The following is a 23,367-nucleotide window of genomic DNA, read 5'->3' on the forward strand; positions in this document are numbered from 1 at the left end:
GTACTATTGGAAGCAGTGATTTTATTTTATTTATTTAACATCTTTATTGGAGTATAATTGCTTTACAATGTTGTGTTAGTTTCTGCTGTATAACAAAGTGAATCAGCTGTATGTACACATATATCCCCATATCCCCTCTCTCTTGCGTCTCCCTCCCACCCTCCCTATCCCACCCCTCTAGGTGGTCACGAAGCACTGAGCTGATCTCCCTGTGCTATGCGGCTGCTTCCCACTAGCTATCTATTTTACACTTGGTAGTGTATATATGTCCATGCCACTCTCTCACTTCATCCTAGCTTACCTTTCCCCCACCCCGTGTCCTCAAGTCCATTCTCTACATCTGCATCTTTATTCCTGTCCTGCCCCTGGGTTCTTCAGAACCATTTTTTTTTTTTTAGATTCCATATATATGTGTTAGCATACGGTATTTGATTTACTCTTTGTGACTTACTTCACTCTGTATGACAGTTTCTAGGTCCATCCACCTCGCTACAAATAACTCAATTTCATTTCTTTTTATGGCTGAGTAATATTCCACTGTATACATGTGCCACATCTTCTTTATCCATTCATCTGTCAGTGGACACTTAGGTTGCTCCCATGTCTTGGCTATTGTAAATGGAGCTGCAATGAACATTGTGGTACATGTCTCTTTTGAATTATGGTTTTCTCAGGGTATATGCCCAGTAGTGGGATTGCTGGGTCATATGGTGGTTCTATTTTTAGTTTTTTAAGGAACCTCCATACTGTTTTCCATAGTGATTGTATCAATTTACATTCCCACCAGCAGTGCAGGAGGGTTCCCTTTTCTCCACACCCTCTCCAGCATTTACTGTTTGTAGATTTTTTTTGATGATGGCCATTGTGACCCGTGTGAGGTGATACCTCATTGTAGTTTTGATTTTCATTCTGTAATGATTGGTGATGTTGAGCATCCTTTAATGTGTTTGTTGGCAATCTGTATATCTTCTTTGGAGAAATGTCTATTTAGGTCTTCTGCCCATTTTTGGATTGGGTTGTTTGTTTTTTTGATATTGAGCTGCATGAGCTGCTTGTATATTTTGGAGATTAGTCCTTTTTCAGTTGGAAAGCAGTAATTTTAAAGCAATTGTGTCATGCTGATTATTTTTTTTAATTTTTATTTTGTGTATTTATTTATTTTTATATTTTGGCTGCACCAAAGGCTTGTGGGATCTTAGTTCCCTGACCAGGGATTGAATCCGCACCCTTGGCAGTGAAAGCACAGAGTCCTAACCACTGGACTTCCAGGGAATTCCCTGATTCTAATGTTTGATTTATTGGGTAGTGTCTTTCAAGCACTTTGAATATAATTCTTATTAATTTAGTGATATCTAGCTAGTTATTCTATTTAATGTCTCTAGTATACTATACAAATTAATATTTATTGAATAATGTTTTGAAAATAGCTAAGTTAATAAGTCAACCAGTTTGTTTTTATAAACCTCTCAGTCATTTAATAATGTAACACTGGGCTTTGGGCCTTTAGGCCTGGGCTTAATTTACTGAATCTTTTTTTTCTCCTATAGTTTTATTGAGATATAATTGACATACAGCACTGTATAAACATAATGATTTGACTTGCATACATCATGAAATGATTATCACAAAAGTTTAATGAACACCTCGTATAGATGCAAAATTAAAGAAATAGAAAAACATTTTTTTCCTTGTGATGAGAACTCTTTTAAGATTTTACTTTCTTAACAATTTTCATATGTAACATATAGCAGTGTTAATTATATTTATCATGTTGTATATTATATCCTTAGTACTTATTTATCTTACAGCTGGAAGTTTGTACATTTTGACTGCCTTCATTCAGTTCCCTCTCCCCCACCTCTCACCTCTGGTAACCACAAGTCTGATCTTCTTCTCTATGAGTTTGTTTGTTTTTGAGGTATAATTGAGCTACAATACTATGTTAGTTCCTGTTACACAACATAGTGACTTGCTATTTCTGTAGATTTCAAAATGATCACCACCGTAAGTCAGATTGTCATCTGTCACTATGATTATTGACTATATTCCTCACACTGTACATTTCATACCTGTGATTCATTTATTTTGCAACTGGAAGTTTGTACCTCTTAATCTCCCTCACCTATTTCTCTCCTCCCCCCACCTCTCTGCTCTTTGGCAACCACCTGTTTGTTCTCTGTATCTATGACACTGTTTCTGTTTTGTTATGTTTGTTCATTTGTTTTGTTTTTTAGATTCCACATATAAGTGAAATCATATAGTATTTGTTATTATTATACTGAATTATAGTAAATAGCTATAACAGGACTAAACCATCCTGTGTGTTCAAAATTCAAATGTGTTTTATGTTTTCATCAAAAAGTATTTACATAGGGGCTTCCCTGGGGGCGCAGTGGTTAAGAATCCGCCCGCCAATGCAGGGGACACGGGTTCAAGTCCTGGTCTGGGAAGATCCCACATGCTGCGGAGCAACTAAGCCTGTGCGCCACAACTACTGACCCTGCGCTCTAGAGCCCGTGTGCCACAACTACTGAAGCCCACACGCCTAGAGCCCATGCTCCACAACAAGAGAAGCCACCGCAGTGAGAAGCCTGCACACCGCAACAAAGAGTAGCCCCTGCTCGCCGCAATTAGAGAAAGCCTGCGTGCTGCAACGAAGACCCAACACAACCAAAAAATAAATAAATAATTAAAAAAAATTATTTACGTATATATAATGTGAATACTTTGTATATGATATTGTATATGATGTTTTAAATACATAATCATGAAAAGTCATTGAATTGTACAATTTAAAGAGCTGTATGTAATTTATAGTATGTAAATTATTCCTCGATAAAAACATTTCTTGATAAGGAAAAAAATAACAATAGTAATTCTGAATGAACCTGTTTTTTTTTTCTCTAGATATTCGGTAGTATGTTCCTTTTATTCCTTTTTTAAATTAATAGACTTTAATTTTAAATTTATAGAAGAATTGAGCAGACAGTATAGTACAGAGTTCCCATTTTACATGCCCCCCCCACAGAATTTTCCCTATTATTGACATTTTATATTAGTATGGTACATTTGTTACAATTAATGAACTAATATTGATACATTATTTTTAACTAAAGTCCATACTTTATTCATATTTCCTTAGTGTTTATCTAATGTCCTTTTCTGTTCCAGGATCACATCCAGGATACCACATTACATACAGTTATCATGTCTCCTTAGACTTCTGTTGGCTGTGACAGTTTCTCAGACTTTCCTTGTTTTTGATGACCTTGACGGTTTTGAGGAGTACTGGTCAGATATATTGTAGGATGCCCCTCCCTTGGAATTTGTCTGCTGTTTTTCTAATGATTAGACTGGGATTATGGGTTTTGGGGAGGAAGACCACAGTTAGAATGCCATTTTTGTCACATCATATCAAGGATACATACAACCTTTGATTACTTTTTTCTTTTTAATAGAAGTCCATAAATATAAATATCATCCACAACTGATTACTTTTAATATGGTTTTTCAGATATATTATTTCAGCGCTTTGCAAAGATATTCATTGGCTGTCTTGCAGCAGTTACTAGTGGTATGATGTATGCTCTCTATTTATCAGCGTACCATGAACGGAAATTCTGGTTTTCCAACAGGCAGGTAAGAAGAAAGAATTTTGAGCATATGAACGTTTGTTTTAATATTTAATGTTAATTTAAATAATGTGTTTTCCAGGGAGCCAAAACATGCATGATAAGTATGACACGTGCTTTTTTTTTTTTTTTTTGGTTGGTACCCAGGCCTCTCACATTTTGGAGCACAGGCTCCGGACGCGCAGGCTCAGCAGCCATGGTTCACGGGCCCAGCCGCTGCGCGGCATGTGGGATCCTTCCGGACCGGGGCATGAACCCGTGTCCCCTGCATCGGCAGGCGGTGTCTCAACCACTGTGCCACCAGGGAAGCCCGAGAAGTGCTTAATGTTATGCTGTAAGGCAGTAGGAACAAAATGGTATAGAAGCTGTCTTGAGTCACAGTATCAACCTTGAAAAATTTAATGGCATGTATTTCAAGGTGGTAGAACAGAAATTATGCGGGGGCTTTCCTTCATGCAATTGATTTATCGGGACTTTTGATGACAGTGAAATGTTATGAAGTTTAGTCAGCTTTTTCGTAGTTTTGGTAGTTTACATTTAAGAAACAGTCTGTGGCAGTTTCAGCATCAAAATATTTTAATTTTTAGATTAGAATGTTTTGAAGTGCTGAAAATGATTAGCAGACATAACAGTATTTATTAAAATGTTGCCTTATATTAGCATGTTTAATGTTTGGTTTTAAATCGTGTTAATCACAGACTCTACTCACTATAGTTATATTCATAATTCGTTTGGCCTTTGAATAAGTTTGTTTTCAGACTTACCTTCGCGATCAGGTATACCTGTAATATACATTGGCAAAGTTCGTGGTGTTACCACTTGACTCTAAAGTTTTTTTATTTTTGTTTTAGCCCAAACTCTTTTTTGTTGTTGTTCTTATTTTTGAGCGAGTAGTCAAGCTGACTAAATGTTTTTAAGCCATTGATTTATCTAACACCACCAAAACATTTAACTGAATAATTACTCACCTGTATTGATTTGACCAAGGATTTTGTATAGCCTATTTCCTTGAAAATGTTATGAAGATTAAGTATTAGTTGTTCTCAACACTGGATGTACAATAGAAAAATCTGGGATGATTTAAAAAATAACTTCCCTCACAGATTCTTAGGTGGGGTGGGGCGAGTGTCTGGGGTCAATATTGCACAAAATCTTTCCATGTGATTCTGTTATGTAGGCAGAATTGAGAACAATAAGGTTTAAAAATCTAGAAGACATTCACGAAGAGCATTGTGATGAGCCAGGAGCATTGGCATCATCTGGGAGCTTGTTCAGAATTGCAGCTTCTCAGGCCACACTTTAGAATCAGAACCTATGTTTGAATAAGATCTCTAGAAGTTTTATATGAACATTAACTTTGAGAAGCACTGAATAAGAGTTCACATCTTTGAAATTTTAGAAAGAAAAATCAGTACCCATTCATAAAAAATAATTTTGAAGAAATTTATTTAGACTAATAAGGTCTAGATGAGAAGAAAAAAAGGGTTCACTGGTCAAATAAATCTAGGAAAGACTTTATAGAGATTCTCAGTGCATAATGAATAGTGAAACTGAAAAGTTGCAATGAAAAAACTCATTTAATTTTCTCGAATCCAGCCTTTACATAGCTTATTTAACTCTTTTTAGGTAACACCCATTAATACCTTAGGAAGTTCTGTTGATCAAACTTTGGGGAAACTGCTCTGATATCTTTTGTATTAATTGATAAAATTATGCATGAAAATAAACATGTTTCATTTTAAAAGATTTATGAAAGTTTGATTCAGCATGAAAAACACAGGTTTCAGTGTTTTTGACTACCTATATTCTTGGTTCTGTACAGCCTAATTTTAGGAATTTTAAGATTTACTTACATTTCTGGGAGTTCATTTGAAAAGAACTGGTTAGTTATCTGCTGCTCTTGGAAAGCCCTAATTAAGGGCTTGCTGTTCTGGATACCTAGGGAAGTGGAATAGCAATAGAAAAATAATACTTTCTTTTTAAATTTACATTTTTATTATGGACTTCTGACACCTCAACCATCATTTTTTACTTCCTGCTATACTGTTCTTGTTCTCCTTATGGTACTACTTTGGGTTTTCCTCCCAGATTTTTCTTATATGTAATAGGCAAATAACTTACGAGTTACCATCTAGTTTAAACCTTAAGTATTTCATTAAAGTGATTGTCAGATTATTGAAAAGTTTAATCTTATTAATGTGGCCACTAGTGGTTAAAGGAAAATTCAAACATGTCTTTGAATAAAAGGATAAATAAATAGCATTAATTTGGAATATGAGGAGAGAAAAAGATTGCAGTTGAAATTTAAGACACTGGTATTTAAATAATCATTTCATTTTCTTTTAGGAGCTTGAACGGGAAATTACATTTCAGGGTGATAGTGCCATTTATTATTCTTATTATAAGGATATGTTAAAGGCACCTTCATTTGAAAGAGGTATGATAACTACATTTGTATATTTAGTAACAATATTTTCCTAAAATAAAACATTGTCCTTATATGTGGGAGCCCTTGAATGTGGAAATTTGTCTCAGAATATAGGTATTGGTCTTTCTTGTAGTTAATTTAAAAATTGGAAAAATGAGGCACAGAGTATTATATTTTGAGATCCTTCTTGATAATAAAGTATTTAATGACCTCTGAATAACATGTTCAATTCTTGTAAAAGCAGAATAAATAATCTGGAGAAAAATTTTTCTGGCTTTAGGTGTATACGAACTGACACACAATAACAAAACTGTATCTCTGAAGACTATAAATGCAGTGCAGCAAATGTCTCTATATCCAGAACTTATTGCCAGCGTTTTATATCAAGCAACTGGTAGCAATGTATGTGTTTCTTTTGACTTTAATATTTATTTTCTCACATATTTATGAATCCTCAAAATTATATATTGTCATCCTATTATCTCCTTCTCTCTTTTTTTTCCCAATTAGGAGATTATTGAGCCAGTATATTTCTATATTGGCATTGTTTTTGGATTGCAAGGAATATATGTCACTGCTTTATTTGTTACAAGTTGGCTTATGAGTGGAACTTGGCTAGCAGGAATGCTAACTGTGGCATGGTTCATTATTAACAGGTAAGAAAGGTGTTTTTAATTAAGTTTTACAATTTTTTGTGACTGTGGTAGAGTTCTAAAAATGGCTCCCCCCTCCAAACCTTCCATGCCCTGATTCCTGCCTGTGAATATGATGAGATTTCATCCCTGTGATTATGTTGTGTTGTACGGCAGCAGTCCCCAACCTTTTTGACACCAGGGACAGGTTTCCTTGAAGACAGTTTTTCCACGGAAGTGGGGTGGATGGGTCAGGCAGTAATGCGAGGGGCAGATGAAGCATCGCTCGCTCGCCCGCCGCTCAACTCTTGCTGTGCAGCCCAGTTCCTAACAGGCCGTGGACCAGTACTGGTCCGTGGCCCGGGGGTCGGGGACCCCGGTTATACGGCATAGTTGACCTTAAGGTAGGAAGGTTAGCTGGTGGGCCTGATCTAATCGCATGAGCCCCTAAAAGTGAGCAGCTTTCTGCAGCTGGTACAGAAGGGAAGTCAGAGATATTTGAAGCATGAGAAGGCTTTGGTGCCTTGTTGCTGGATTGAAGTTAGGAGGAAATGAATTCTGCCAACAACCAGTGAGCTTGTAAAAACTCTACAAGCCCTGTATAAGAACTACAGCCCCAGTTGATGCTTTGATTTTAGCTTAAGGAGACCCTGAACAGAGAATCCAGCCATACTGTGCTGGGTTTGTGAGCCAATGAATCTGTGTTATTTTAAGCCACTACATTTGTGGTCATTTGTCATGCAACAGTTGAAAAATGATACACCCACCTCTATCTCTCTATTTTCAACCATAGCAACATTGGCATATATGTCTTTCCTCATTTATTTAAAATTGATGACATAGCTTCATGAAAAGAAGGAAGAGGCATCAGATATATCAGTTTTAAGTTAACCACTATATTAATCTATGACAGTGTGCTTTGAATAATAAATCCATTCCTTTTGGTGATTAAAGGAGCCTCAGTTCTTTAATAGTGAGTACAAAAAGAGTAGGGGATGGGACTTCTTTGAAATGGAGAGCTAAAATTTTCTTGGCATTGGTCAGTGTCAAAAATTTATTTTTTGAATGATCCTTTTTTGGCTTTTGAAAGTGCTTCCTCTCCATAGCACTTTCCCCTCATAACACTTAACGTGATTAAATTTTAGAAAATGAGACCTTTCTTCTGTTATACATTTTCTTTTGCAACTGCCAAATGAAAAATATGGTACTTCAAAGACACTGTGTTTCAGATTTAGGGCTATATCTCTTACTGGGCTTTGTTTAGGGTCACATGCTGGCACCAGTTTGAAGTAAACGATTTTAAAAATCTTCCTTAGAAGTTTTAAAGTATGGCTGTCCAGCTTTATGAGTTATCAGTATATTTCTTCTTAACTCATAAAGGGAGTACAGGGATGAACCAAACTTTATTATTATAAAAGCAACATATGTACATCATAAAAAACTTGAAACCAGCAAAAATAAAATAATAAGTTCACATTCCCACCACCTGGAAATCACTCAGCATTGTTTATATCTTGGTGCATATTCTTTTGGACCTTTTTCTGTTGTGAATATGTGTGTGTATACATGTATGTATTTGTGGTATATGTATGTATATATATGTATATATTTTTTAAACAAGATGAGATATATTGCACATACTGTTTTATATGCTGCTTTCCTTATTTAGAAGCCTCTGCCTTTCTATTTCAGTAACTTTTTTATCTTTTCTAATACCCAGCCCATATTAGAATTTCCTGTGTTGACCCCAAAATACCCTCTATAACTGGTTTATCCAAACCAGTATTTAATCCAGGACTACATATTGCATCTGGTTGTTACATTCCTTAACTCTCTTTAAATCTAACATAGTCCCTTTTTTTTTTTTTTTTTTTTTGCGGTAAGTGGTCCTCTCACTGTTGTGGCCTCTCCCATTGCGGAGCACAGGCTCCGGACGCGCAGGCTCAGCGGCCATGGCTCACGTGCCTAGCTACTCCGTGGCATGTGGGATCTTCCCGGACCGGGGCACGAACCCATGTCCCCTGCATCGGCAGGCGGACTCTCAACCACTGCGCCACCAGGGAAGCCCAGTCCCTTTTTTTTAATGACAGTTGGCTTGTTGAAGGGACCAAGTCAGTCGTCCTACAGAATGTCCCAACGTCTGGATTTCTCCTGTTGCTTCCCTGTGGTGTTATTTAACTTTTCTCTCTGTCTTCTGTGTTTATGTAATCTGGAAGATACCTCTAAAGGCTTGATGGATTCAAGATAAACAATTTTGGTTAGAATATATTGTTGATGATGTAGTTTTCATGTTCTGTGACTTTACAAGTTACAGGGTATTTAGTTGGCCTAACCCTAGTGAAGCTGAAATTGCTGGTTTGAAGGATGACAGTCTGATCTCTCCATTGAATAATTATGTTTTCCTCTTATGACTATAAAACAATCTGTGTGGTGTTCTGGGGCATCAAATGAACGTCCTTTTCACCATTAACAATATACCCAAGGGTTATAACTCTAGTTGACAGCCTTTGCCTAATTTAGGGTTTATAAAATTAGGGTTTTCTATTTTCATTAGCTTCATTCTTCAAAAGTAAAATCTTTCTTTATTAACCAGGTTCTTTGGTTACCTTTAAATTGAGTTACTATTAGAAAGTTAGGACAAATGCTTAATTTCACTTTAATTACCAATTTCTTTTAAGAGATTGTTTTAATAGCTGTCTCACACAGTGATAAAAAGCATTTTCTGGTGTTCTCCTTTTTAAGCATCTTTCTGTACTTAGAGATTTTCATTGATTCAATAGGGCTAAAATACATTACCATCATTATTCTTTTTCTTGCTTAAATTTTTACAGCATTGGTCGATAGGAGTGCTTTCAGACTGGCTCCCGAGTTCTTTTGACACATCTTCATTAATCTTTGAAAGTGTTTTGTTTTCTGGCTCAACAGGAAGAGCAGGCTCACCTTGTATATTCCAATGAAAGATTTGCAATTAGCCTTTTCTCTCTGGAGCTTTGATTCCCTTTAGTATAAAATAGTATTAGAGAATCTGGTGTGGATGCCAGGGGTATAGATGACTTCTTGTTAAGTCAGGAAGTGCCCGTTAGAGAATATTTTAAGTTGCCATGTACTCTTCTAAAATTTCATTAGGATTCATTGTTAGAAATTTAATAGCACACTCACAGAATTTATTTCAGTGCTAATAGACTAGTTCTAGAAATTTCTTGCTTTTTAGAGTGAAAGTGTGTTTCGTATACAGCATTATTTAAAATAGAGACCTTCTAAAAGGATTGCTTTCTTGACTATGTGATGCATTAGTCATTGCTGTATAACAGATCAACCCAAAACTTAATAGCTTAAAACAACAAACATTATCTCTCACAATTTCTGAGGGTCAGGAATCCAGAGTGGCTTATCTGTGTGCTTCTAGCTAAGGGTTTCTTGTGAGGTTGAGTCAGTAGTTGGTTGGGGCTACAGTCATCTGAAGGCTTGACTGGCCTGGATCATTTTTACTTAGTTCACTTCATGTGGCTTTTGCAAGAAGCCTCAGTTCCTTGCTGGCTGTTGGCCTAGAAGGCCTTAGTTTCTCATCACATGGACTTCTGCAGAGGGCTGCTCACAGCTTGGTTGCTGGCTTCCTTTAGAGTGAATGATCCAAGAGAGACTGGAGTGAATGTGTCATAGTGGAAGCCAGCTATCTTTAATAACCTAATATCTGAAATGATAGGACATCACTCTGCCATATTCTGTTGGTCATGCAGACTAATCGTGGCACAACATGGGAAGTGGCTACACAGGGTGTTAATACCAGGAGGCAGGGACCGTTATGAACCATCTTGGAGGCTGGCTGTCACCTACAATGAACTTTAATATTCATTTCATTTAATCCCTAGATCTTTCTCCATCAGAAGTTCAAAGAGAAAGACTAGGCAACTTTATCATGTAAAAATAACAGCAATTAAAGAATAATAAGACTCCCTGTCAAATAAATTATTTTAAAAATCTTAGTGAGAATTGTAAGGAAATTGCCTTATTTAATTATAATTCAGTTGCCTTATTAACTTGCCTTGTTTAATGCTACAATATATCCTGGGTAGCTGGAGCAGGAGTTAGGTAGAAATATTAATCTGATATATTCTGTTAAAGTGTATCTTTTAGCAATTGAAACATCTAAGCAAGTAGCTTTTTCTTTATGTGTTTGTTTTGCATTGTTTATTGGTATATATTTTCCTTTTTTTTTTTGGCCGTGTGTGTGTGTGTGCGGCATGTGGGATCTTAGTTGCCCACCAGGGATTGAACCCATGCCCCCTGCAGTGGAAGCACTGAGTCTTAACCACTGGACTTTAAGGAAGTCCCATATTGGTATATATTTTATACTGCAAAATATATTTGAATGCCATGAAAGAGTATGCTGTCTTTTTTATTTATCAGCTTTGGTTTATATATGATTGCCTAGAAAAGTGCAAAAAGATGATTAGTCATTCCATTATATTATGATTATTAGTTGTGTTCTTAATGATGTTTTGTGATACTCGTTCCTTAATATTAGAAGTAGAAAGCAGGATTATAAAATAGCTCCTGTTTGTTCAAACTAAAGGATGTAGGTATATTAGAAAATTCAAGAAAATTTCAGGAAATAGCACTGTGCATATAGTAGTGGGGGGAAATCAGAGGCAGATGACTCCCTTTGATCAGACTATCACCAAAATGGGCTAACCTGAGTCCAATCTTCATGTATAAACAATATAGAAATTGCTCTTGGTCCCCACTGATCTTCTTATCTACAAATATATCCCTGAGAATCACTTTCAGTGGACACATGTTTATATTTGAAGAGCAAAGAAAATATATCTGATTAAAAGTCTATACTAAGTTTAATCTTTGGCCTAAAAAGGGTAACTGTGCACATCGGTGATTCACAAAAGGGTAAGATGCAAGGAATGCACATGTCCCAGAGTTAACAAAAAATAATGGTAACACATGGTGCTGGGTCTGTAATAATGATATTGGTATACTCTGGATGCTTGTGGAAGTATAAAGTTTTTCAATTTTAGATGCCAGTTTTTCCCAGGAATTTCATTGTATTCCAAGGAAGTAATTCAAAAAAGAAGGAAAGAGTTCACTGCTTCAATTTATTTATTATAGTATTATTTGTAATAATATGAAAAATTAGAAAACAACCTAAATTTAAGGGAATGGTTAGGTAAATTGTAATATGTCAGTGCAAGGGAACATATAGCCATTAGAAGTTATACTGATATTGCATAGGTGTTTTTCAACTTTCACACATTATACATTGGATTGACATGCCAAGCTGTTTTTCACATCTAATCTAAATCAATGTTTCTCAAACTTCAGTTATATATATTTAAAACTTAATAATCATGGATTCCATGTGTTGATTTCAATAATCTGAATGATAATGCTATAAATATAAAGCATTAAACTATGTTTTTAAGCTCCTTATGTATTGAAACCAATTTACTAATGAAGTAACAAACCAGTAAAATATTAACTAAAAACTTTAATGTGAAAAATTATATTTTGCTAACACCAAATTTCTACTCTCTGTGTATGACAAACCTACACAGTTAGGTACCGTGAGATGACTCATTTCTCATCATGTTGCTCTGTTCAGTCCATTATGAAATCTCTTTTTTTTTTCTTTTAGCACAGTGATCAGTACATCATTCTGTTTTTACTTAGCAATACATCATTTAGTATTTTTTTTCTGATTTTTTTCTGGGGAGACCACAACAGTGAGAGGCCCGCGTACAGCAAAAAAAAAAAAAAAAAAAAAAAATGAAAACACAAAAACTCAGAGTTAGCTGATCTCTGGGAATGCATCCATAGATGAAATTGGTAAAAGTAGTTGTTATTTGAATTGCTGGTTTGTGCTGCTGTCTGCTAGACTCTGCTGCTGGGGAGGAAAAAGTGAGTCTCATTGGATTTTGTCACATCCCACTAGTAGCCTCTGGTTCTCACTACCACCAGGCATGGATGGTGTGGGGAAGAGCAAGAGTAGCACAAGTGTTCAGGACTGTGGCCGTGAGGATGCTTGTTCACGTGTAGAGAATAACTGGCAGAGACCCTACTCAGCTGCAATGACTAGAGGTTTCCTTCATCCCTTCTCCAGACAGTGCTTCTGGTGCAGAGTTTTATAGGTTTCACTGCACTAAGCTGTGTGTTGGGTAGGGGTAGTGAGTGAGTCTTTGGAATGAGGATTGCCAGGTTCACCTTCCCAATTCTAGGCTGATAGAGTGGTTGGCAGAGTCCTGACTTGAGAATAGACATCTTCTCCTTCGTACTTCCTGACTTATGACATGTGAATATCTTGTTTTGTCTTTTAGAAAGCTAACTTTCACAACAATTTTTCATAAATAATATTGCATGAAAGTAGGTGGCCTTTAGAATACATGATGTTCACTAAATGGTATTGCAGCAATCAAATCTGGAAAAGAAATACTTATTGCACACATAGTAAAATAAATTCCAATTGGATTAAAGAATTAAAAGTTAACAGTGAAACCAATGATCACTATACAAAAGCATTGGTTCCTGTTTTGTTGTTGTTGTTGTTGTTGTTGTTTTTGCGGTACCCGGGCCTCTCACTGTTGTGGCCTCTCCCGTTGCGGAGCACAGGCTCCAGACGCGCAGGCTCAGCGGCCACGGCTCACGGGCCTAGCCCCTCTGCGGCATGTGGGATCTTCCCGGACCGGGGCACAAACCCGTGTCCCCTGCATCGGCAGGCGGACTCTCAACCACTGTGCCACCAGGGAAGCCCTGGTTCCTGTTTTTAAAAAACGTTTTTAATAGATAAAGCCAGAAACAATGTAAGTGTATAACAATAGGAACTGGTTAGATTATGATAAACCTGTACAGTTATGTGCCATGACCATTCAATATTCTTGAAGTATATTGACATATATACTATGGAAAGATGCTCATAATATATTGTTAAGTAAAACTAGTTCATTACAGAGTTGTAAAAGAGATAAGATCTAATACTGTTTACTAGGTTCTGGACACTGTACTAAGTTTTTTCCAGCTTTTATTTCATTTTATCTTCATGTTTTTAATTTATGTATATATATTCAATTACATATACATTCATAGAACACAGGTTATTTTCTAATACGTTTTAGAAGTTTTATTGAGATGTAATTGGCATAGAATAAACTTGTACATATTTAAAATGTAGAAGTTGATAATTTTAGACACTTAGACACACTTGTGAAACCATCAACAAAATCAGTATAATACACATTATCATACCCAAAAGTTTCGTTGTGCTCCTTGGTAACCTCTCCCTTTTTCCTCTTCTTACCCCACCTCTACTGCTGTAGAAAATCAGGAAAGATCAGGAAACCAGTGATCTGCTTTCTGTCACTATAAATTAGTTTTCATTTTCTAGAATTTTATATAAATGGAGTCATATAGCATATACTTTTTTGGTTCTTTTTTTCCTCCACTCAGCATAATTATTTTGAGATTCATATATGTTGGGTGTATCAATAGTTCATTTCTTTTTATTGCTGAGTAGTATCCTATTGTATGGCTATACCACATTTAAAAAAATTTTTTTTAATTTATTTAATTAATTTTTTTGGCCATGCCGCGTGGCTTGTGGGATTCTAGTTCCCCAGCCAGGGATTGAACCCGCACCCTCGGCAATGAAAGCATGGAGTCCCAAACCACGGGACCACCAGGGAATTCCCTGTACCACAATTTGACTGAACTAAATTACACGCAAGAATTTTGTCTCCATTAGGAGAATTATGCAGCAATTTTCATGAAGTTTTTTAAGCAATAGCACCTTTGTTTTTTGTGTGGGAAATAGCCATTGGGTTTATGAGATCCAGATTTAATTATTGTTGGGAAGGGAGTCCATTGTGGTGTGAGGATATGCATGGGAGACAACAGGCTCTCAATGAAAACTGATAGAGGAGAAACTTAGGAGGAGCCTGCAAAGACATTGTGTTTGATTCTGGAGATTTTCAAAGCTCTCTGGATCTGTCACATAAAGGACTACTGTAATGTTAATTCTGGGTAACCTGCTGATTGAAAAAAGTATTAAACTAGATATCAGAAGATATGCATTGTAATCCTAGTTGTGTCACCTACTAGCTATATGACTTCATTAAGTCATCACCTCTCTGAACTTCATATTCCTTTTATATAAGGATTAGTATAAGAACTGTGGATCTGCCAGGCCTGCTAGTTATGTAGTGCACATTGTGCTCTAGAGAGGCATAGCCATCTTGTTAAGGGAAGGGAGGGTGGGGGCTGAACTCCAGTGTACTCTGCAGCAAGCTGTGAGTTGTAGCATGAGGCTGTATCTGCCCAGAGCAGGGATGCCTTTTTCAGCTTCTCACAGAGGCCCATCTATTCATCAAGCAGACACAGCAGCACTAAGTCTTCCTGGGTGGGAGGTAAGGTAAGGGTGAAACACTATTAATTTGTTCAAAGATGCTGTATAGGTAATGGTGGCTTTGTCCATGCCTACCTCACAGGATATGGAGAACAACAGTGTGTGGAAGTGCCTTGAAAAGTATAGTGTTAACACAAATATAATATCTTGCTATTTTGCTGTTCATCTGTGGTTTATTTTAGGGTAGATACGACAAGAATTGAATACTCCATTCCTTTAAGAGAAAACTGGGCACTACCATATTTTGCATGCCAAGTCGCTGCACTTACAGGCTATTTAAAAAGCAACTTAAATTCTTATGGAGAGGTAAGATACAAATTTATTTGTCACAATTCTGATGTATTGCAAATGTGGTACATTATTTTAAAGCTATTCATATTAAGAGTTAAATTATACTCAGTGAAACCTGAACTACACCGTAAAGGATATAGTTAGGTAGTCTTGTTATAACTGTTATTCTGTAATCTGATTGACAGTAAATTATATTTATGAGAAAGGAGATGTTATATTGTTTTAGTGCAGTTACTTGACAAATATATGAAGAATATCTTATTTTGAAAATTAATCTGTCTCGTTATTTTACCATTTCTCTCACTTCTGGAACATTGATGGCCTTTAATCATCACAAGTTGAAGAATATTAATGAAGATATAAAGAGTGACTACAAGGGACAACAATGTAGCACTGCATATTTTGTTTGCCCGTATGTTTTCTGTGACTGAGGTGTAGGTAAGCTAGTGAGCTTCAGGAGACTATCCTGGATAGTTTAGATTCTTAGTGTTGTGCTCTTGTTGTTGTTGCCATAAGCCCTTTCAGCAGTCAAGTGAAGCTTAGAGACTCTATCAGAATAATGATTTTAAATGCATAAAATAAAATAAATGTGATTATAAAAGGCAACCAATTACACTGAAATTGACTTAAATGTAGCAATCCTTTGACAGTCTGTCTGCCTGTCTTAGGTTAAGAATTCCTGGCTAGAAAAAGGGACTGTAGGGACCTGGTTGGCCAGGAAATTGTATTTACTTATGGTTCCTTTTTGAAATCTCTGAAAAATGTTCTTTCCTCCTTTCAGTGATGTCAGATGTCCTGAGCATAGCAAACTTTATTTCATTTTTTATAACACTAGTATTTCCTTTCTTATCTAAAATAATAACACATTTCAGATTTGTAATTTTCCTTTTGTTGGTTTTGTATAAACAGCTTTCTGAGAAAGAATATTTTCTATAATAGGGAGTATTTGAGTGTTTTCCTGTTAGATTGTGTAGCTGTCTCTTAGGAAAGAATAGTTCTTCAAGTTTTTTGTTTTGTTTTGTTTTGTTTTTTTGTGGTTCGCAGACCTCTCACTGTTGTGGCCTCTCCCGTAGCAGCCTCTCCCGTTGCGGAGCACAGGCTCTTTTATTTTATTTTACTTTTGGCCATACCGCCCAGCACGTGGGATCTCAGTTCCCCGACCAGGGATCGAGCCCGTGCCCCCTGCAGTGGAAGCATGGAGTTCTAACCACTGGACCGCCAGGGAATTCCCTTTCAAATATCTTTTTTTTCTTTTTTTTAAATATCTTTTTAATAAAACTATTATTCTTATTTATTTTAAAAGAAGGAGTTTGGAAAAGGTAGAATGAAATGTAAACTTATTTTTTCCCTTCTATACTATATTTTATATTTTTCTGAATAACTTATTTTTATTGCCATGTTATGTATTCTTTCTAGAATTTTTTTAAATTCTAACTTTTTTAAATTAAAAAAGTAATACAGGGGATTCCCTGGTGGTGCAGTGGTTAAGAATCCGCCTGCCAATGCAGGAGACACGGGTTTGATCCCTGGTCTGGGAAGATCCCACATGCCGTGGAGCAACTAAGCCCATGCACCACAACTACTGAGCCCACACACCGCAACTACTGGAGCCTGCACACCTAGAGCCCGTGCTCCGCAACAAGAGAAGCATCCACAATGAGAAGCCTGTGCAACACAACAAAGAGTAGCCCCCACTCGCTGCAACTAGAGAAAAAGCCTGTGTGCAACAACGAAGACCCAATGTAGCCGAAAAATATATATATAAATAAATAAATTTTTTTTAAAGTAATACATCTACATTGTACAGATGGTAAAAAAAAAATTCAGTCATTGCAAATGGATAGATATACAGTGAAAAGTATATTTCCATTCAGTTTACTGTTGTTTACCAAGGACTTGGTGCTTTTTGAAGGGATCCAAGAATAGCTTATACTCCTATTTTAGTTTACATTTTGTTTCTCCTTTTTTATTTAACCACAATTATTTTTCTCTGTTTTGAAAGTATTCCATAATATTCTCCCTTCTTCCCTCCCCTTCCTCATTCTCTTTTTTCCTCTCTTCATATTAAGGTAAAGGAGGAAAATTGTCCTTAACAGTTATTTGATTATTTATAACTAACCACTCATCTGGTATTCAAGAGTACACAGCAAGAGCAAAATATCTATGAAAATATTAAAGGAGTAACAATATTAAGGATTCTATAAAAACATGGTAGTAAAAAAAAGCAAGTTTACTGTATTCTTAACCCTTCAGCTTAAAACTCAATTTTTTAAAAAGCAAAACTGCTCTTTCTGCCTATGATGGTGCCCGTTAAAAATCTCATGGCACAGGGTGGGCAAAGAAAAGAAGTAGGTCCTAAAGTTTACTCTTGACTATACCCATTCTGTAGAAGATGAAGTCACGGATGCTGCCAACTTTGAGCAGTTTCTTCAGGGGAGAAAGTGAATGGAAAAGCTAGGAATCTTGGTGGAGGTGTTGTAACAATTGAAAGAAGCAAAAGCAAGATTACTGTAACTTCTGAGGTGCCTTTTTCCAAAAGGTATTCAAAATATCTCACCAAAAAATATTTGAAGAAGAATAATCTGTGACTGGTTATGCGTAGTTGCTAACAACAAAGAAAGTTATGAATTGCGTTACTTCCAGATTAATCAAGATGAAGAAGAGGAGGAAGACGAGGAATAAAACTCAATTATCTGGTATATTTTGTATGAGTTCTTGAATAAAACTTAGGAACCAAAAAATATATCTATATAAAAAGCAAAACTGTCCAATCCTTCAATTATGTTTGCTTCCCCTTGAACTTACCCTATACACACATGCCTTTGTGTGTGTGTGTGTGTGTGTTGAAATCTAAAGAAGGTTTGTACCTGAATTAATAGTATTGTATCAGTGACAATTTACTGTTTTTTTTTTTTTTTTTTTTTGCGGTACTCGGGCCTCTCACTGTTGTGACCTCTCCTGTTGCGGAGCACAGGCTCCGGACACGCAGGCTTAGCGGCCATGGCTCACGGGCCCAGCCGCTCTGCGGCATGTGGGATCTTCCCAGACCGGGGCCGAACCCGTGTCCCCTGCATCGGCAGGCGGACTCTCAACCACTGCGCCACCAGGGAAGCCCAATTTCCTGGTTTTGACAGTGTATAATGGTCGTGTAAGATATTGTCATTGAGGGAAGCTGGGTGAGGCAGTCCATGGGAATTCTTTTTCTTTTATGGCTGTGTTGGGTCTTTGTTGCTGTGCACAGGCTTTCTCTAGTTGAGGCGAGAGGGGGCTACTCTTGATTGCGGTGTGCCGGCTTCTCATTGCGGTGGCTTCTCTTGTTATGGAGCACGGGCTCAAGGCGTGCGGGCTTCAGTAGTTGTGGCACGCTGGCTCAGTAGTTGTGGCTCGCAGGCTCTAGAGCGCAGGCTCAGTAGTTGTGGCACATGGGCTTAGTTGCTCCGTGGCATGTGGGATCTTCCCAGACCAGGGATTGAATTTGTGTCTCCTGCATTGGCAGGTGGATTCTTAACTACCACACCACCAGGGAAGTCCCATGAGAATTCTTTGTACTGTTTTTGTAACTTCATGTGAACTAATTAAAAGTAAATATATATATGTACTTTTTATTATAACTTTTTTACATGCATTCCTTTTCTGGGGGGAAGGGTGTATAATTGTATGAATTTTTATCATGTGTAGTTTCAAGTAATCATTACCATAATCAAGATGTGTATGTATATATACACACACACTATACGTCACTTATGTTACCCCTTAATAGTCATATCTTTCCCTCAGCCCTAACCTCTGGCAACCATAGATTTGTTCTCTGTCACTGTAATTTTGTCACTTTGAAGGGTTATGTAAATGGAATTCTGTAGTATGTTATCCTTCAAGATTGACTTTTTTCATAAAGCCTAATGCCATAAACACCTATCCAAGTGATGTTGCATGTACCAGTAATTTGCTCCTTTTTGTTACTGAGTAGTAGTATAGGAACATGGATATTTTAATCATATATTTTGTACTTTGCTTTCCACTCTTCAGACTAGATCTCATGGTCCCAGTTGCATCAGGATATCCAAGCTCAGATCTTTTGTGCAGTTACCTGGAGCCATCCAGAGATATCTGTGGTTGATTACTGAAACCCATTTACTGTTACTTAAGTAATATATATAAAAAAGCTGACAATAAAGGCATAGTTGAAAATGAAGTGAGAAAGGTAAGGGGTAGATAAGAGTGCATAGAATTTTGAAAATGTCCAGAGAAAGGAGAAACTTAGGTCATTCTCCAGATTGTGTTTGACATGTGTTCCTATTACTATTATTATTTTTAATTTGGCGGCACCGCACGGCATGCGGGATCTTAGTTCCCTGACCAGGGGTCCAGCCTGGGCCCTGCCAGTGAAAGCGCCGAGTCCTAACCACTGGACCACCAGGGAATTCCCTCTATCATATTTTCACCGCATGTTCTTAGAGTAGTTTGAGAATAAACCTTTGGAATTGGCAATTTGTTTCATTATACTGTAGCTTTTCGCTAGCATCCCCAAAGTAATCTCTAAGTGGCCAGTAGGTTACTTAAGCTGAATCTAGATCTGACCCTTCATTGATTTGTGGAGCTGGTTTTTCTGAGGATAATGGTTTTAGGCCTGGTTATTACAGTTCTGTTGTTCCACATGAGAAGATTTCCAGAACACTTTCTCTTACAGCTATGGTGATAGATAGAGCAGAAGCTTATGTTATTCTATTAGTGCTGAGCCCTTCTGGGCCTTGCCCTTGATATGTGATCAACTGGTGGAATTTTTCCATCTCTTTCATTTTGTTATCTGGTCTTAATCTTATTCAGGATGCTGAAAAATTCTTACATCTGCTGATGGTCTGAGGTATCTCTGACTCTGGAATTTATCATTGAGTATAGTCAGCTGAGTCTGAAAGATTTAGTTTTAGAGAACACAGTTCTTATCTTAGGTTTCTTGACTTGACTCTTATTGTCCTTTCATTGTTCTTATCAGAACCAATTGTTTTGACACTATGGCTGATGGAGGAATTAGTAATAAAAAGGTAGGTCCCTAGAAGAAGTTGAGACTGTTGCTAGAAATATGCTAAGACTTGGTTTCTCACTAAGGGATCACTTGGGAGATGACATTTGGAGGGACAGAATAGACTTTAGCCAGGCATATTTCAGGCAAGGGCAGTGAAATCCTTGTGTTTAGTACTTTAGCAGATGAAAACAGCTGAGAGTTTTATATGGTTGACAGTATAAACTTTGGGAAAAGGTAAGGCCACACTGTGCTGAATGGAAATGAAAAAAGAAATGGACTTTTTTCCATGGGGTGTGGAATGGGCTGAGACATAAATAGACTAATCACATGGAAGCTCTTAGGAAAATATGAAGCACCAGGGAAGTGAAAATATTATAGAGTGAAAGGAGTTACTTCCACTGTAACTAAAGCCGAGCAGTCAAGTCTAGTAAAAGCCACCATTTAAAAATATTTTTTATTCCTTTATCTCTTTTGGGGTGAAAGAAAATTGTACTAAATTTTCTTTTTTCTTTGTCTTCCTGAAGTTCTCAGTATAATGTTAAACATTGAAGGGCAAGTGGTTGATTTCTCTTTAGAGTGCTTGATTTAAGATCTTATTGTTTATGTAAGGATTTAATAATTATGTGATTTAAAAACAAAGTTTCAAAAATTGTGTAGCCTTAAAGTGGAAGCAGTAACAGAGCTGCAATATTTGAGGTAACAACTTCATAGATTTTTATAGTAATGAAGCTGTTGATATTTAGTTTCTTTCTTTGTTTTCCCTAGAGGTTTTGCTACTTGTTGATGAGTGCTTCAACTTACACATTTATGATGATGTGGGAGTACAGCCACTACCTCTTGTTTCTTCAAGCAATATCTCTCTTCTTGCTAGATAGTTTTTCACTGGAGCAAAGTGAAAAGGTATTATGGCATTTCAAAATTATGATTTTAAATCTAGAGAATAAATGTCTTTATAGGGTTGTATAAAACCACTTAGCTTTTAAGCTTAATTTGAAATGTTTTAATAGGCTCTGATTTATACTTCTACTCAAAAGGTTGCTAAACTTATTCTCCCCTAGTCCTTTTAGAAGCACTTGGAAATTCCCTTAAACATGGTCTGCTTAACCAGAGTCACCCCTGTGCTTCCTCTCTATTTCTAGCTACTTCTCCATCTTCCCTTTCTGTTTCTTTAAAAAAAGAAAAAGGTGAAATATAGGCATGTACAAAAGAGTATATGCATGCTGTATATACAATGTATAGAAAAAATATGAGTATTTGAACACCCAGGCCAAGATATGGAGCATATGAACACTAGAAGCCCCTTTTTCTCAGTCACATCCTGCTCCCTCCCCATCAGAGGCTAACTGTCCTGAATTTTGTTAATCCTTTCCTTCTTTTTCTTTATGTTTTTTTACCACCTATCTGTGTATTCCTAAAACTATGTTGTCAAATAATGTATTGTTTACTTTTGCCTGATTTGCTTCTGAGATTCATCCCTGGTGATGTACAGAGCTATATTTCATTCATTTTTATTTACTGATGTATTCTATTGCTGATGAACATTTCAGGTTTTTTCCAGTTTATTGTTCATATGACCAATGCTGCTGTAACATTTTTATACATGTCACCTGGCACAGAAGTGCAAGATTTTTCTAGAATATATAGTGGAATTACAAGTCAAATTCATAGTGGAATTACAAGTCAAAGGATGTGTACATATTCAATCTAACTAAAGATACCAAGCCTTTCCCCAGAATGGTTATATCAATTTATACTTGTCAGCAGTAAAGGTTCCCATAAACATTTTGTTCCTTTGTTTCTTTATCTTTTTCTCTTTTGCCCTCTCATCTTTTTTTTTTATTTATAAACATGTATTAAGTATTTAATATGTTGTCTAAGCCAGAAATTTGGGAATCTTCTCGCTCTTCTCTTCCTTTTCTTCAGATGGTCCAGAATTCTGATGAGTACCAACATTTAGGTTATTTCAATAGAGAGAATTTAATATAAACAATGATTAACCAAGTATAAAGTTGTTAACTTGTTAAATGAAAAGGTAATAAGTACCTGAAAGTATTATAGAGGTAGCAACTTCAGGAAGCAGCTACCTCCCCTAGAGCTGAGGGCTGAAAGGAAGAATTTGGAATTATTAAAACGTAGAAGCTTAGAGGAGGGAACCCCGTGGAGCTGAAACAGACTTCTGAGGAAGGGCCACTGCTCAGCTTTGCTGGTATCTCTGAACTGGGGAGAAGGGCTCTGTGGAAATGGGACCCAGACTTCTGAGAATGGTACTCTGGCCAGCTGATTCTGCCATCTCTGGGGTAAGAAGATGTGATACAGCTCGTTCTTCAAGTGTTAGGGAAACTGCAGCTGCATCCAGCTGCCTTAACAGGAAGGAATTAACTCTGTTGGAGTGAAGAAGCATTGCTGAGGTGATCCTCCCAGGAGCTGCAGGCTGCAGTAAGGAACACGCCCCTGCTCTCTCCTCCAACTCTTATTATCTCTCGCTAACATGGATTGGCAGAGATTAATAGGGAGCCAAATGAAAAAGCAGAAATGTAGACTGAAGAAGCCGGCCCCAGCATTATGAGGCCGGGATAGAGGGGTAGGTTTGGAGCTAAGAGAACCAGCAGCCAAGATGAAAAAATAGAACATTACCAGCACCCAGAAGATCCCATAATGCCCTCTCTTGTCATTGCTTCAGCCTCCCGACAGTGAGGTATCTTTTTAAAAAATGGCTCTGGCCTTTTTGGGATTTTTTTTCTTTTGGTTTTTTTTTTCTTTTTTTAACTTTTAACACTCTGCCTTTTGATTCCTCCCCCTCCCCCCAACTAGTGTCTATATTTTGTCTTAGTTCTCCCCTTTCTAAAAGGAATTTATTTTATGGCAGATTAAATTATTATACTATAGAATTTTAGAAGAGAAATATAGTAAGACATAACTTTCCTGGGAGATCTTCTATTAGGAAATTGAATTTAACT

The 23,367-nt window shown here is 36.8% G+C and overlaps 1 protein-coding gene and 1 pseudogene across 4 annotated transcripts in view; both read left to right on the forward strand.

The window, feature by feature from the left end:
• Window positions 1–23,367, forward strand: part of DPY19L4 (dpy-19 like 4) — a 59,320-nt gene that overhangs the window by 12,783 nt on the left and 23,170 nt on the right. For 3 of the 4 annotated variants that reach the window (XM_027131424.1, XM_027131427.1, XM_027131426.1), the window contains 6 exons: window positions 3,515–3,639; window positions 5,979–6,069; window positions 6,341–6,462; window positions 6,571–6,716; window positions 15,282–15,405; window positions 21,176–21,310. In XM_027131424.1, coding sequence (XP_026987225.1) covers window positions 3,515–3,639; window positions 5,979–6,069; window positions 6,341–6,462; window positions 6,571–6,716; window positions 15,282–15,405; window positions 21,176–21,310 — 743 coding nt within the window. The remainder of the gene's footprint in view (window positions 1–3,514; window positions 3,640–5,978; window positions 6,070–6,340; window positions 6,463–6,570; window positions 6,717–15,281; window positions 15,406–21,175; window positions 21,311–23,367) is intronic. The other variant, XM_027131425.1, reaches the window with a different exon arrangement.
• Window positions 17,162–18,123, forward strand: LOC113633329 (60S ribosomal protein L22 pseudogene; annotated as a pseudogene).

The sequence above is a fragment of the Aethalodelphis obliquidens genome, unplaced genomic scaffold (genome assembly GCF_003676395.1).
Source record: "Aethalodelphis obliquidens isolate GAN/ISIS:26980383/991018 unplaced genomic scaffold, ASM367639v1 scaffold39, whole genome shotgun sequence".
Classification (NCBI taxonomy): Eukaryota; Metazoa; Chordata; class Mammalia; order Artiodactyla; family Delphinidae; genus Aethalodelphis; species Aethalodelphis obliquidens.